Source organism: Annulohypoxylon maeteangense (assembly GCF_022496945.1).
Source record: "Annulohypoxylon maeteangense strain CBS 123835 unplaced genomic scaffold GGS22scaffold_4, whole genome shotgun sequence".
Classification (NCBI taxonomy): domain Eukaryota; kingdom Fungi; phylum Ascomycota; class Sordariomycetes; order Xylariales; family Hypoxylaceae; genus Annulohypoxylon; species Annulohypoxylon maeteangense.
The window spans coordinates 902,979-918,055 of NW_025953251.1; the positions used below are offsets into that span (position 1 = coordinate 902,979).

At 47.4% G+C, this 15,077-nt stretch overlaps 4 protein-coding genes across 4 annotated transcripts; 3 read left to right on the forward strand and 1 right to left on the reverse strand.

Annotated features, from left to right (window-relative positions):
• Positions 1-4,522: 4,522 nt before the first annotated feature.
• On the reverse strand, positions 4,523-6,598 carry GGS22DRAFT_107780 (alpha/beta-hydrolase). Its single transcript, XM_047957854.1, has 3 exons — positions 6,088-6,598; positions 5,496-5,918; positions 4,523-5,436 (listed from the first exon to the last, which is right to left on the reverse strand). Exons 1-3 carry the CDS (start codon positions 6,200-6,202, stop codon positions 4,739-4,741), a joined length of 1,236 nt encoding a protein of 411 aa, XP_047821159.1. The 5' UTR covers positions 6,203-6,598; the 3' UTR covers positions 4,523-4,738.
• Positions 6,599-7,136: 538 nt separating this feature from the next.
• Positions 7,137-9,897, forward strand: GGS22DRAFT_156775 (uncharacterized protein). Its single transcript, XM_047960417.1, has 2 exons — positions 7,137-7,368; positions 7,505-9,897. The coding sequence occupies exons 1-2, from the start codon at positions 7,330-7,332 to the stop codon at positions 9,461-9,463; spliced, it is 1,998 nt and encodes a 665-aa protein (XP_047821160.1). The 5' UTR covers positions 7,137-7,329; the 3' UTR covers positions 9,464-9,897.
• An 882-nt stretch (positions 9,898-10,779) lies between these two features.
• On the forward strand, positions 10,780-12,085 carry GGS22DRAFT_156776 (uncharacterized protein). The gene is made up of 2 exons (XM_047960418.1): positions 10,780-10,866; positions 10,922-12,085. Exon 2 carries the CDS (start codon positions 11,135-11,137, stop codon positions 11,942-11,944), a length of 810 nt encoding a protein of 269 aa, XP_047821161.1. The 5' UTR covers positions 10,780-10,866; positions 10,922-11,134; the 3' UTR covers positions 11,945-12,085.
• A 2,439-nt stretch (positions 12,086-14,524) lies between these two features.
• Positions 14,525-15,060, forward strand: GGS22DRAFT_186161 (mediator complex, subunit Med10; the record flags this gene model as incomplete). Its single annotated transcript, XM_047964412.1, has 2 exons — positions 14,525-14,564; positions 14,630-15,060. The coding sequence occupies 2 exons, from the start codon at positions 14,525-14,527 to the stop codon at positions 15,058-15,060; spliced, it is 471 nt and encodes a 156-aa protein (XP_047821162.1).
• Between the last annotated feature and the right edge of the window lie 17 nt (positions 15,061-15,077).

The window sequence follows — 15,077 nt, forward strand, 5'->3', positions numbered from 1 at the left end:
AAGCGTCGTTCGGCAGTCAAACGCGCGCATGCAGCGCTAATCAGTACATAATCTGGGGAAACGGGATCCGACAGATGGGGACAAGAATATACAGTCGAAACTCAGTGAGATAGGGATGATCCAGGCGACTTTAGGGTTGACAGTCAGGTAGAGTAACAGTGAAAATACACAGAGGCAACGAGTAGTATAGAGGGGTGACAAGTGTTGTGGTGAAGTAAAGGTAAGGAGAAAAAGGCTGCTTTGGTTTTATGTAATTGAAATCAGAAAGGCAACCCGGGTTGGTTAGTTTCGGTGGCTTGTCGATTAAGAGGATCTCAGCTACTGTAGTAGATGGCAAAAGAGGTACCAAGACTCTTGGAAGGTGGGAAGACTTTTTTCCCTTTCCCTTTCTGTATAGGAATTGGACGGTGCGGAATCCAGTCTTACTAGCAGGTACTAGTCGTGCGGTGGTTGATGGAGGACTGAATATCGTCGCTTAGTCCAATGATTGCCGACCTTCAGTTGGTCCGGCTCCTATTTAGTCGTCGTGCGTTCCGTGTCGGTACTGTTATACTTGATGTACTACCCACGTAAGCCCCCCTGGTCAAGAACACGACAGAACTATCAGGTTACTGGTGGCCAGCGTTGGATGGGACGTTTTGAGTTGCCTCTGGGGTATCTGATCTAGGCGAATTATGGAAGAGAAAGCTTATGCTGCCTCGAGTACCCAGTATAGGCTCACAATGCCAATACCACCTAAGATCCGTAAGATAATTTACCTGTAGGCATGCGGTAGGTACTGCGGGACAGAGCGTAAACGTTGAGAGGATAGTGTGAGGTTGGTTGAATTCACTGTAGCGCGGAACTGGAGAGAGAGAAAACGGGTCTCTTAGACGGTTGTTCAACTGAAGACGCCGGAGTGGATCACAACGGATTGAACTGCAGCAAAACGGACAAATAACGATAGAGAATGCTAATCAAAATTAGACGGAATATTCTATTGAAAGAAGAACGGGAGCAGGAAAAGATGATGAAAGTGGAGTGTTATGAATCTTGTGAGGAGTCTGGTTATTGAGACCGTGAGAAAGGGTTGTAAAGGATGATGGTAGGTTTTCATTAAAGAAGCATGTTCGGGTTCCGCTCAGTCGCAGTTGCTTGCATGCAAGTGCTTCCTAGGTAGCTGGAGGAGGTAAGGTAGGTGCAGGGGAGCTCAAGCTTAGTACTAGCCTGCTAGCCTGGAGGTAGGTGGGATGTGGATGGATTGTGGGATGCCTGTCGTTTTAAGAGCAAGGTAGACTCGGTACCTAAAGATGTAGCTAACAAAGCACCCCAGCCTACTTTCGGTCAAGTCATCTCATACGAATGAAGTATACACACTATGTAGACCGGGCTACCCAGTTTTCACGGTTTCGAAACGGGATGAGGAAAACTTGAAAGTGCGAGGCACCCTGATGTAAGCATAACCGGACCTTCCCGGCTGTCGACCCGGACCGCAGCTGCGCAGTTCAATATCCGACTTGCTTAATTGGATGTGTCTGGTACAACACTTTTTCCAACGCACCGCTCGGTCTGCTTAACTCAGAGTCCTAGGTGGTTTAATCCCCGATTTCATCATTGTTGTCCTTGTCTCCGGAATGCGGCTCCATCTATTAGAATGAAAACTTAGGTTGTTATTATACGGCTCTTTAACGTCAGATAGTTCTAGTGATGAACTTGTGTATATCAGACAACTAAAGCATGCATAGCCTCGCAGTTGAATGACGAGTCTAAGTTAAACATCATATGCTAGCTTTTGTGGGTAGTTATAGACGAGAGCCCCTAGCTATAAACAGATATTGTTACGAATCCGTCGTGATGGCAAGCTTAGTACATACATAGGTAGGTAGTGGGTTCAAAATTTTATGATACTCTACACTTTTTACTAAATTGCTTGAAAAGCATCTTGGAACGGTTTCGTTTAAGGCGAACTGGGTGAAGTAGAGCACCTGTATTTGAACCCGACTACATGTGGCATATATTAAGGTGATCGCCGCATGATAAATTGGACTGTGTAACCCTACCTGGGTTGGAATTATTCTTTCCAAAATATTCAGCTGATAATCACAGCTCGAGCTTTATCGTCCTGATCGGAGATAGTCCTGCAGCGTCTGATCATACATAACTTTTGTCTCAAAATTTCTCTCGCAACCACTTTTAGTTCCCGAATAGGGACGACCGTCTCGAAAGACCCTGATGTAAGATGTAGTCATTGCTGTGCTCCTGACCATTTACGTGAGATATTTGGAAATCCGGGGAAGAGCCTGCAGCACTACTCCATGACGAGGATGGGCAAGCTGGCAAGACTGGGGCATAAGTGAGGGTCAGCAGCCAGGTGAACGTGGAGGAATTCCAGCGGGATGCGTTGGTTGCCAGATCCCCGGTATCTTATAAGTGAGTCGGATGGCTCACCAATAGCGGAGGACTAAGAGAGTTCGACGGTCAACATGACGATGCTAAAATGTCGGTGACTCCGGTGGAGGAGGCCAAGATGTCATGTCGGAGGCCGAGAACGGCCTACCCACCAACGTTTCCATCGTATCGAAATATATGGAGAGGAAGGGAACTAACAACCAGCCCTATGGATTCTCTCAATCTCCTGAAAAAGCACTAAGCGTCTCCGCTCAGACTAGAAATTTTCTTCGTGGTCACCTGAACAATGAATACTCTTAATCACATTCGTTGATTCGTCATCACCTACAGTATTTCCAGCGTTTTCAAGCTACGCATACAATTCAAAGACAGGGCTTTTCAAACCCACGGGAAGGTATCGAGGTGGCCTCGTTCTTGCTTCTATGCATTCTAGAATCCCGGATAGCTGTGAGGCTGATAGCTTGATCCTAGCGCGGTTGATCTCATATTCCACAATGCTAGTATTTCGATTATGACGAAACGGGATCATGTAGTATATCATCGTTGTGAGGCGTCGTGGTGTGTGCACATGAGTGTAAGCCATTGGACTTTTGTGCCAATACATTCCCGTGTACCGTGGAAAAGGTAGTATCGCATAGGCCGGCAGACCTTTTAGGATGTGCGACCCTGGAAAAACCATGCCGGTCACAAAGCAGATCATTGACTTTTTCTCTCTGAACAGACTGAAGAGGAACGGTCGAATTGTGGAGAACGAAGATCGATGATTTAACTGTAGCATCTCCGAGGAGACAGGGTTCTAGAAGCTAAATGGAAGTAAAGTGGGAAGAAAGTACAGACTATGGTTGGCCCGGGTAGGTCCAGGCGAGCTGCGGGCCAATGAAAGTCCTTTCCAGGGCGGCCAGTTCCGCTTTAGGAATTTTTTCTTCTTTTCAGGCGAACTTAAAGCAGGGGTTTTGTGGGTGCGCTATGTACATAGTACCATAGCATCACCAACAACTAGCCATAACTTCAGAAATATTTTCAATTTACAACCTTAAGCCTACTAGGTATCATTTATTATTTATCCTAACGCTTGACTTCACCCGTTCCTAAGAAGCATTGCACCACAACACGGCTCAATGACTCTAATATTCCACAAGATTTCATGTTGTACACATAGTAAATAAGAAACAATTATTGGCGGGGCGATCTCTCTCATCGCCATGTGTAACCTCAAGAATTTTCCATTGGTTAGATCCGCAGGAACGGATCAGCCAACATCATCTCGAGGCGTCGGTTCCGTCGGCTAACACCTTCTAGAAAGCTTCTAGCGCCCTTCCAGATATTCTCCTCGGTCTGCCATCCCTCGACCTTACGCGTTACAACCTACAATGTCACACTCCATGCCGGCTAGGTCTGCAGCTAAAGCTCACAACCCGCGCCGCCGTTCGCTAGTCGCCGATTTCGCTGCTCTGCCCAGCCCTACGGTATATTGCAAGCTGAGACATTGGCGATTTACGACGGACATTTGTTCACACAGTTCACCGTCACCACATTGCCTCGCTGACGTTACTCAAAATTCCGAGTTCGTGGCGCTTTATTAATAATCAGGTTTCAGTAAGCCTCAGCGAAAGCACATCCTCATCTCGGAGATGTTTTAAATTCACATTGCTGTAATTCGCGCACCTGCACCTGTCATAATTCACAATAACTACACCCTTACCTATCATATAAAGTTCATACTGTATAATATTCTATGTCAGATTCGTCGTTAGACCGACGACCAGAAATGCGCACCTCTCCGGAAACTTGGAATTAGCTTCGAGCCCTGTCGAATTAACGTTATCAGATTACCAGCTTTTGATGCGACAGAGCGAAGAACCCCAACCCCCACGTCCAAAGAACTGGTTCTTGTGGACTCGACGATCTCCAGATAGCCAATTAGGAGACAACCTCAACTTGTCTAAATTCCACTTATGCATAAATTACATCTTTAATGGCAATCTTCAATGTGTTTGGCATAGATTCTTGCAGTTGATCGTCAATGTAGATGGAGTTTCACGGAATCTTACGTATCTAAACAAGACAAGGTAAAGCTATATGGCTACACGTCATAGGAGGGAAGAGATTTTAAAGTAGTCCTCGAAAAATTTTCACTTTATACTGACCAGACTGACATTTATCTCTAGCTGAAAGATGACCATCAAAATGAGATGGATGTATTGCCAAGTGGAAGTACTCATCATTACTAATGCGAATCTGCAATTTGTTGAATAGCCTACCTACATACCTTAGATAGGTACCGATATAAGACAAATGGTTACGGTCGAGCTCGGCTAAGAAACGCACCATCTGATTTCAGATGGTGGCTTCATGAAGTATACCCCGTAACCCCCTTTACGACACCGAAGGCACCCCCACCTTTCCCAAACATCTCCCGAACATCATTCACAATATCATCAGGTCGCTCCCAGGCAGCAAAATGGCCGCCACTACTATGCTCCTTTTCGAACACCACAGGACCTAGCGTTCGGACCCATGTGCTAGGCCGAACCTGCAAATCCATGGGGAAATGGCTGAAACCAAGCTTCACAGGCGCCCACTCTCTCAGCCTCTGGCGATCGATCTTGTTCTTTCTGCCATCGAAGTTGTGGGCTGTCTCGTAGTAGATTCTCACACTGGCGGCGGGACCCGCAGTACTGAACCAGTAGATACTGACCCAAGTAAGGATCTCGTCGTCCGTCCAAGGATACGAATCCGTCCAATCGTGGAGCTTCTCATAGATCCAGGCTAGACAAGCTACCGGACTATCCGCCAGCCCGTAGCCAAGAGTCTGGGGTTTGGTGGACTGCTCTAAGTTGTAACCCTTGCCTTCCTTCTCGAACCAGTTGGACCGGCCCACGCCATGCTGCTCCCGCGAGTTGTAGGGCGTTATGGCATGCTGAAGGGCCAGAATAGGGTTTTTGAGGAATTCTGGAGGATCTGCGGAGTCGTAGTTAAGGAGCGTTGCCTTACAGTACTTCGGAAATAAATGTGCAAGAGATCTGCTGATATGACAGCCCCAGTCACCTAGTATCGATGTCAACGAACTCATATTCGTACCGTCAACAGATTTGCCAATAGCTCACCTCCTTGTGTAACGTATTCTTTGTATCCCAACTTTAACATCAGCTTGTTCATAGTCTCGGCATATTGCTCCATTGCAAAACCTCGCTTCTTCGGTCCCTCGGAGAATCCAAAGTTAGGCAACGACGGCGCGACGATGTCAAACGCGGGGTATTTGACGCCATCACCGCCTTCGACCAGGGGCTTCAAGATCCTCAAAACCTCTTCAAAATGACCTGGCCAGCCGTGAATGAAGAGTAAGGGAACGGCACCCTGAACCTTACTACGGACATGAATGAAATGGATTGCAAGAGGGTCAAACCCGTCACATTGAATATCGGTGACGAACTGAGGTGTTTTGTTTAGGTCACCTTCTGCCTTCTTCCAGTCATATGATTCTTGCCAATATTTCGTCAGTCTCTTTACGTCGGTAAGAGGGGCACCCACTGTAAGTTATCGAAGTTAGTTATAGCTAATTGACGGCGTGCCAAGGGCCATCAGATCATGTAAGTGTTGTTATCGCGATGAGAAAACAATCCTAGTATTGAATGTTGGATGTTGCTTGGATGGCGTAAATGATTAAGTAGGTAGTTAACGTCTTGAAAATATACTCACTATCCCACCCAGCTTCATCAAGCTCATCAGGAAACTTGGCTAGAGACAATCGCGTTTTCAAGTCCTTTAATCGTTGACCATCAATAGCGATGGTGTAGGGTTTGATATCTGCCATAGTGAGGGGCTTGATTAAGTATGAATTGTAGTTCAATTTGATACAGTATTGACAGCTAGATTTTGGTTAGGTGGATGAAATAGAGAGCATATCATTTCTGCGAATCTAGGCCTTATATAGTATGATAGTAAACTTAGTTTTGTCGAATTTGATGCCGCAGTTGGATGATAAACGTTGAATGGAAGACTTGCTGAAGTAATCAGATTTTCAGGGCGCATATGTAAACGACCTCGGATTATGACGTTATAAAGGGCGTAAGACAACTTCGATTGCAACCCTAAATTCCCCGATTGTGTGCATAATGCAGATTTCACCTGGGCAACGGTATGAAAGTGATCTATGATTGGTGTGCGCTGAGTAACCTCGAACGCTCGATTTGTTTCCCCCATTTATTATGTTAACGTTGGATAAGGTAAACTCGGGGAACTGCACGGGAAGGGGAACGATGACTCTCGGGACGGGTAGACTTATGTAAGTACATGTTTCATGCAGTAAGTATGTACACCGCTACTGGGTCTATACGCCCATACAGATATGTGTAGGCGCGTATGAGGATACATAGGCGCTTAGGTAAAAGAGAAGAGAACCTAGAAACAATAATCCATCCAGTATATCAAGCATGTCGAATAGTATGGAAAATATCGTTGTTCTGATCGGACGAGACTCAACATTGATCATGATATCACTATGTACAAAGGTACTTTAGTAATTAACATCCGATTAAAAATTAAATGATTGGTTATGTCATAAGGTTTTCATCGATTTAATGTTGCTGATTTAAATACTGGGTACCTATTGAGAACATGAACATATGATTCGTTGCTACGGTGGTGCACGGATCCACAGAGGGCCAGACCGCTTCCATAAATAAAATAACCGTGCACACGGGCACTTGACTAAAAATATTATTGACTTTCTCCTAAGTAAACAACCTGGAACTCTGACATAAGGTCCTCTTTCTTCATTTCCCCCACAACCCTTCCTCCATTTAATTTCATCATCGTCTTAACACACACCCGCATATTCCCTGCTCGATAACACTTGATCCATACACATTCACGAGAACTTATTCAATCCTCATTGTTCTCAATTACATCCCATTAGTAGCGACGCTGAATTGATTCACAATGGCGCGTCGTTCTGCGCGCCTCGCAAGCGCCTCCAAAGTAAGTAAACATTGCATCAAGAGGTCTTCATTTTTTTCTTCATTCCCACACCGCCTCAACCCGCGTTGACTTTTGCGCAATCGTCACGCTGTACCATGCACTGAGATGCGAAACTAACTCCTGCTTTTAATTGTAGAAGGCTACGCCATCTCCGGCGCCTCAGCTGGATCCTGTATCCGAGCTTAACGAGACTTCTATTTCACAATCTGAACGACCCCGTCGACGTCTTGATACGATCGTATCTTCTCCGATCCCCCAATCTCTTCCCAAGCCTGCTACTCCGGCCGTGGCCACACCTGTTAAACTTCCCATGTCTGAAATGCATCCTAGCAAGGTACACCCAACTACTGCCGCGCCATCGTCCGGCTTGAACTTAGGCTTCGCGGATATCGACTATAATAAGAAGACACTCCGTATGCCCGGTGCTATCCAATCTACACCCTCCAAGACACCCGTGTCGGTTCCCTCGGCTGATTTTACCTTCCGTTACACTATGGGTAAAGATGCAGGCCTAAGTCCTATTGCTAAGATGATGATGAGTGATGTTCGTAAGGATGCGGCTAAACTCAAACCTGAACTTGCTGTCGAGCGAGAGCAGGAAAAGCAACAAGAGGCTGAACAGCGAAAAGTTCGCCAGGCGATAGGAAAGGCTGGTCGCTTTAGCGCTGCTCACATGGCCGAATTCAAGAAGATGGATTCTATCGCGAATCACCCGTCCGCATTTCGCTCAATTGATCCTGCTACCCCTTTGAAACCCAGTCTCAAGCGCGCTCGATCGAAGGCAGATCTCGATGCTCCTGATTCATTACGATCGAAGAAATCATCCTCTCGCCTGGCCCCTAGCTCCCCCGAGAAACGGGAGGAGCCTGCATCGCCCGTCAAGAGGGTTAAGCAGCAATTGGAAGATGACGTGTCTACACTTCGTCCCGCGTCACGAGATGGTAGCAATATCCCTCGTCCGAAGAGTAGTGGAAAGGATTCCGTTCCTGTAGCGGCTCCTCGTTCTCACCTTAACAACTTAATGACTCCAACGAAGTCATCTCTCGCGCGCTCGGCTAGCACAAAGACACCAGCCAAGACCTTAATGCGAACGCAGAGCAAGCCCGACCTTGCAGACCTCAGTCGAACTCCAAGCAAATCCAGCTTTGCTAGCCTCGCGAGAATTTCTAGCCAGAAGGGACTCTCTAGCCTTAAGAAGGCTATGATACCAAGCAACGTGGGACATCTGGGCCAAGTTCAGACTCCGGGTCGACTTGATAGATTGAAATCGCTCCTGGATAAGCGGGTTAATGGACAGAAGTCCCAAATTCCTCAGCTAGCGGCGTCTCCTTCGAAGACATCTCTTCATCAAGGAGTCGAGGACTTCCCCCAAGCTCCTCTTACGGCACCGGTCCGAAAGACGGACCGTAATGTGGGACTTACCCCTACGAAGTCGAGTATACCTCGTTCTAAGGCTATGGTGCGATTCCAATCGGGCACCTCCACTCGTGACAAGACCCCCAGCAAGAATACTTCTCAGGGCGATGTTACATATCCAGACCTTTCAGCGTACTGTCGGGATATCAATGGTGATACTGAGATGGCTGAAGACGCAAATCCCCCGGAATCTGTGCCCGGAACCTTCACCTTCCGTAGTGATCACACTATCCGATTTGACAGTGCGTCTCCCACTGGCTTTGGGGGTGCTGCCGGTCAAGCCAGTATTCGACACGTCCGTGACTCAGTTTTACCCACAAACCAAATGCCAGGCAGTTTCCCCCGGCCATCCATCGCGTCTCCTAACAAGGAGAACGACGTCCCGCCCGTTGGACACGGAATTCCTCATGGGATGTCCAATAAGAAGCGGCATAGGGCCAATTGGGATGAGGAAGAAGACGAGCAGGCCGATCAGCGCGCTCCCAAAAAGTTGCGAAAGAACCCGACAGCCGAAGGTCACGCAGTTGTGGCGCCCCGATTACTCGGTCGCGAGTCGCCGGCCAAAAAGCTGAGCAAAGCTCCTCGTACCCCCAGCCCCCAGAAGAGCCCCCAGAAGAAGAGTGGCGGCCTCAGTCTGAGCAGGCTTAACATGCTTGCTAGACCCAAGTTGCGCAAGTGATCTGCCGCTTGGCAACTGTTGATGCTTACGCTAATGAGCCGGCGTATTAGCATCAGAGGACGCTTTTCATGATTTTCAGAAGAACGAAATTAGCTGCTTATACAACCGATAACTAGAATGCCTACATTCAGATTGTTAGCAGGGTCATGTTGGAGCAAATTCTATCTCACGTTCGAGATGTGTACGAATACACTTTCTAATTGTCCTTTTGACGAGAGGTCTCATAGGCCATTCCTCGTCTACATTAGTCGATTCATATTGCATTGGGGTCTGCGAAGGGTTTTGTAGGATTAGGGAATCCGGAAGATTCATGATTTGGGCCGGTGGTTTATTTCCGAATATGGTGGCGTAGGCGTACTAAATGATACATGGCATATTCGATAGGTCCTAGGTATTCACGATCATAATGACAAAACCCCCCCGTTACGAAAAAATCAACAGGTGTAACTCTGTGCATAGCTCAGCAGCCAGTGACTTCCTTGTGGCTATTATCAAGGTTTCTACTTAACTTTAGGTATCTGCATATCGAAAGGATTATCTAGAAACGGCTTCCTTATCCTAAGGCACTCTAATCAGAACGAACCACTCCTTAACCTCGTACCTAAGTTAGGAATCATCTTACTATATTCACATCTTCTTCCATCACCATAGTAATTATTAAGCTGACACTCGTTAATTCTATTAGTCATTCGCTTGATTTAACCATCGTTTCCAACACGAACCATCACTAACGCGAAATAGTATCCCACCTCAGCAATAACCACGGCGTCAACGACAGACAGACATTCCACGGGTGTCTTCTTAAGGTAGACATGGTACCACCTCTCACCAAACCACAGCCCCAACCACATCCCCGCCTCTTCACTTGTACCTTCTGCTGGCACCTATCTCGCGGACCGCCCCGCGTCCTCGGCCGCTCCGCCCGCCTCACCTGCGACTCCTGCTACCATAGCCTGATCGACCTGGCCATCTGCTAGGTGTGTGGCGAGATCGTGTTCCGCGGCGACGAGTGCGTGAGCCTCGGGTGGTGCTTCTGGCACCGCGCTTGCTACGGCTGCGTGTTTTGTGGGAGTCGGAGGGTTGTTACTGCGCCGACGGTTGCGGAGCTGTTTGTTGATGATGGGGATGAGAGGGTGAGAGATGGCGATTTAGCTGGGATTGGGTTAGGGACGGGATCTGCGAAGGAGATTTATGATGTCCCGAGTTGTGCGAGTTGTGTTGTTGAGTGTGAGGTTGATTCGACGGATCGGCGTACTCTAGAGCAGAAAGCGTTGAGGAAGGTGGATAGGGTAGATGGCGGGTTGGCGAGGAAGAGGTGGGAGAAGAAGGATGGTCAGATTAGCAGACGTGCTGTTGGGGAGATCAAGAGGACGCCTGGCGTTACGTTTAAAGCTACTATCCAGGTGAGGTCACAAGTCGCAGGTCGTGATATAAAGGCTTACGTTTATTTAAATACAGAGCCCACCAGATCCTCATCGGTCCCTGAAGTCTACACATGGCCGAACACATTTTCCACGCCTACCTGGAGATGGCGCTTTGAGTGGTTCGAGTGACTCGAATAATGATGGAGAATGCATTGTTCCCCTAGACTCTACCATCTACGTCTCGATTCTAGACCCTATAGGTGGGCCTGCTTTCAAGCCCAGTCCGACTAAACCGATCCCTCGATGGATGCAATGGCTCCCAAGCCAGCGAAACCGTCATCGACAAAACGAGCCTCAACCACACTCCCTTCTCGACGAATATTTCCCTCCCAGCCCTATACCCGAAGCCAACGACTACCTTACATGCACACCAAACACCATCTGCCCAACGAGTCCCCAAGAGGACCTGACGACTCTACGCCGCCATCCCTCGCCCCTAACCCCCAACTTCGGTACTCTAGCCAACTCAACCATAAAAACCATCAAAGGCCCCTCCTTCATCCTAGACGAACCTCTAATGCGTCCCTCCTCACGAATAACACATTCAAAATCCAACAGCTCCAAATCCGCCAAAGGCGATCCCTTCACCACCACCTCCCCTGATACATTCCCACCCCGCACCCAGTCCCCCTACGCACCGCGCCGGCCTTCTCCGCTGGCCACACACGCGGAAGTGGCCGAAACCAACAGTGGCGGGATAGCCAAGTCCTGGAAGGCGCGGCTACGGCGCTCCCCGTCGCCGCTCGCGGAACACCTAAGACGGTACGTGCGGCGCACGCCGCCGGCCCAGTCTTCCGAGTTCATCAACCTGTACCGCCCCCTGCAGCCGCTGAACCCGGGGGTCGCGGTGCCTGGACGGTTGATGGGCAGGGATGTGGGGGATGGGAGGCCTGTGCGGAGGATGTTGGGACGGCTGAGAACGCCGTCGCCGAGGACGGAGGGGGATGGGCAGGTCGTTATGGGCACGGGGGAGGTGGTGGATGCGAAGAGTGTGAGGAAGAGGTCCAGTTTGCAGAATGAGATCAGGAAGTTGTTTGCGGGACGGGGACAGGGGTAGGGGAGGGAGACATTAGGGAGTTGATGGGGTGGGGGATTGTTATGTGTAACCTGGACTTCTGTAAGTACTGCTAGGAATTAGATTTTATTGCGTCACTGTTCGATTCTGTGTGTGATACGGAGATTGTATTTGGAGATCTCGGTGTGGTTGATAGGTAGGCTGATTGGAAGGGGGAGAGGGAGATCTTTCCGACGGGGAGATTGTTGGGGAAATGCGAGGGCTGGGTGGCTTACCGAATCGCATCCTGCTGTTGATATTGGGATTTGCTTTTTTGAGGTATATCTGAGCTCCGGAAATGCGAGATTTAGGTGGCGTTTGCCATTTTATCCCGTCCATGCGGGCCTATCTCTTGATCGTGTTGATCCGCAGCTTTTCCTGATATCTTGTTTCGTTACGAATAATTATTACAACGAATTTGTAAGGCTATCTAGGGTTGTCAAAAGCTGTTATTACAGTACACCATTTGAGCATTAACGTCACTGTTGAAAATATTCCGCTTGGTCAGGGTCTTCTCCATCCCATTGAACCACAGCGTACTTACGTAATGTCGAGATTTCCTAATTAGGAACGTGTCGCTGATTTTGATTGGTTAATTCCTCTTTATTGCAATTGAATCTCTCACTCAGATCAGTGAATAAGGGTTGAGATTCAACACGCATCATGTTTATCGCAAATGATATTTCAACCTAGGACAAATTTGAGTTCTCATTGAAGTCATATATGATGTTTTTCAATAATATTAACGATAGCTTTTTAAGGCATGTTTCCAGTCCTTTCCCTTTGTTATGTAATGAGGTAGAGGAGTACCTATTCTTTGATGGTCTCAAATTCGCGCAGCATTAGAGTCGTGGGTGGAGATAGATCTTAATATCTAAGTTCTCTCACCGAAGAGCATGTTAACACAGCCTAATTACAGATACCTAGGTATATAGTCAAAAGTTTGAAAGGTAAAACTTGTTACTCATCATTTGTTGCTTCCCTTTTGATACACATGAAAGGAAGCATTATCAGGCTTGATTTTCTCGTCGCGTAATGAGCAAAACTTACCATTCACTACATGAAGTTTACGGTGAGTCTTATAATTTCAGAATACGCAGGTAGGCATTGAGTGAGCTAATATACATGAAGACAAACTCTAGTTAAATTTTGAACCTTTTCGCCTGACTCATCACTAGCCAGAGTTTTCTAAGGCAACTTGAGACGATTATACGACTCATTTCGTTTATATAATCGTCTCATATCCTTCTCTAATTTTTCTATAAGTAACCCACCCTAGTAGTCTACAGAAAGAACAATAATGTGAAGAGTCATCCTCTACCATTTCACAAGATGGATATCCGCCAATACTTAAGGATTCCCACCTCAATCCTGCACAACCTCACATTCAATCATTAAATATATTCTATTCTTTAACAAATTAAGTCTAACACGAAGTAACGGTCAGAAATTATCGCGATATGGACCTAGCATTCGACGAAACAACAACGTTGTCGCATTCTGTGAGCTGGAGAGCCCGTTAACAAATGAATCTAACATCAACACGCCTGCCTACTAAGCAATTTAAACCAACTCACCCAAAGAAACTTAAAAGACTTCAGCCAATTTTTTAACGTGTTCGAAGAATGGCCTTCCCATATGAGAAGTCATTAGAGGCTAAGATGAGATATAATGCGAAACATAGACCTATCGACTTTTAAATCGATGAGACTATATACTTGAGACTTCATAAAGGATATAAAATCCAAGCCACTATTCTCTCAAGTCCCCAAACAGTACTCAGAAGAATAGGGAACCTCATAAACGAGAAAGGCTGGACTATACGAGAAATTGGGTACTTTCACCCAGACATAGACTCATCGATAGTCGGGTCATTGGATGTCGTAACCATTGGCAAAGATACCTACTTGCCGGAAGAATATGGAATCGTTTATTGAGGCAGTGAACGAGGCTAAAACAACACCTGATCGTGTTGCTGTAACCTACGAAAAGTTTAAGCAGAATCATCATCATGGTCAATGAAAGGGCACGAACATTTCAACACACTATTTGTCATTACCTGTAAGTTTAGTAAAAAGCTGATCCTGATACCAAGAAGAATTATATACAAAGCAGAAGAATGGGCTGAACAACTACTGAACCACTAATGTCATATGGTATCCATTAGGACAAACTTATTCTATTCTAACATGTTATAACGTATGGCAAGGCCCATATAGCAAGGCTTACATGGCTTGTGTGTATTCATCGTGGTGCAACGGTCCGTAACGAGGGTCCCACATGCATAACGTTAACAATGCTTATCATATTATATGCTTATATAACGCTAAAGATAAGGTCACATGACAGTTACTCAGTAAGGGTATGGAAAAAATCTGGGGTGCAGTGTAGGTTGCTAATTGGCTATTAATCTTTCCGATGCTTAATCCTTGTTATCTTTTTAGCTAACCCGTTAGTGCACTCAAGCTTCCCTCAGCATCTCCCAACCCATTCTTTCGTTTCCTACAATCACCACTCACATCCACATCCACATCGATTTCAATACACTCACATACCTGATTTCGACCCAGAAACCCATAAACAATGGCCCCAATGGCGCGCGTCGACCACGACGCCCTTGAGCGTACGTATCTCCCTCCCCTTCCTTCCTCATCTCTATCGTATCCCCAAACTAACTCCCTCCAACAGAGCAGCTCAAAGACACCATCCAAACCCTCACGAACCTGATGGTGCAAGTAACCAACTACGACACCACATCCTCCTCACCCTCCCCACACACCCCCAACACACGCGCCTCGTCGCGGGACATCGTAGCCAACGAGCTACGCACCCTCTCCGCGAACCTGCAAGCAATCCACAACCGCGCCCTAGCTAGCGGCACAAACGAGCTACCGCGCATCCCGCCGGAGTTAATCCAGTACGTGGACAACGGGCGCAATCCAGACATCTACACGCGCGAGTTCGTCGAGCTGGTCCGTCGCGGCAACCAGCTCGCGCGCGGGAAGCAGGGGGCTTTTGCGTCGTTTCGGGATGTGTTGGCGGGGGAGATGGATAAGGCGATGCCGGAGCTGCGGGAGGATACGGCGAGGGTGGTTGGGAATACGAAGGGTCGGCGATGAGGAGGGGAGAGACGGAG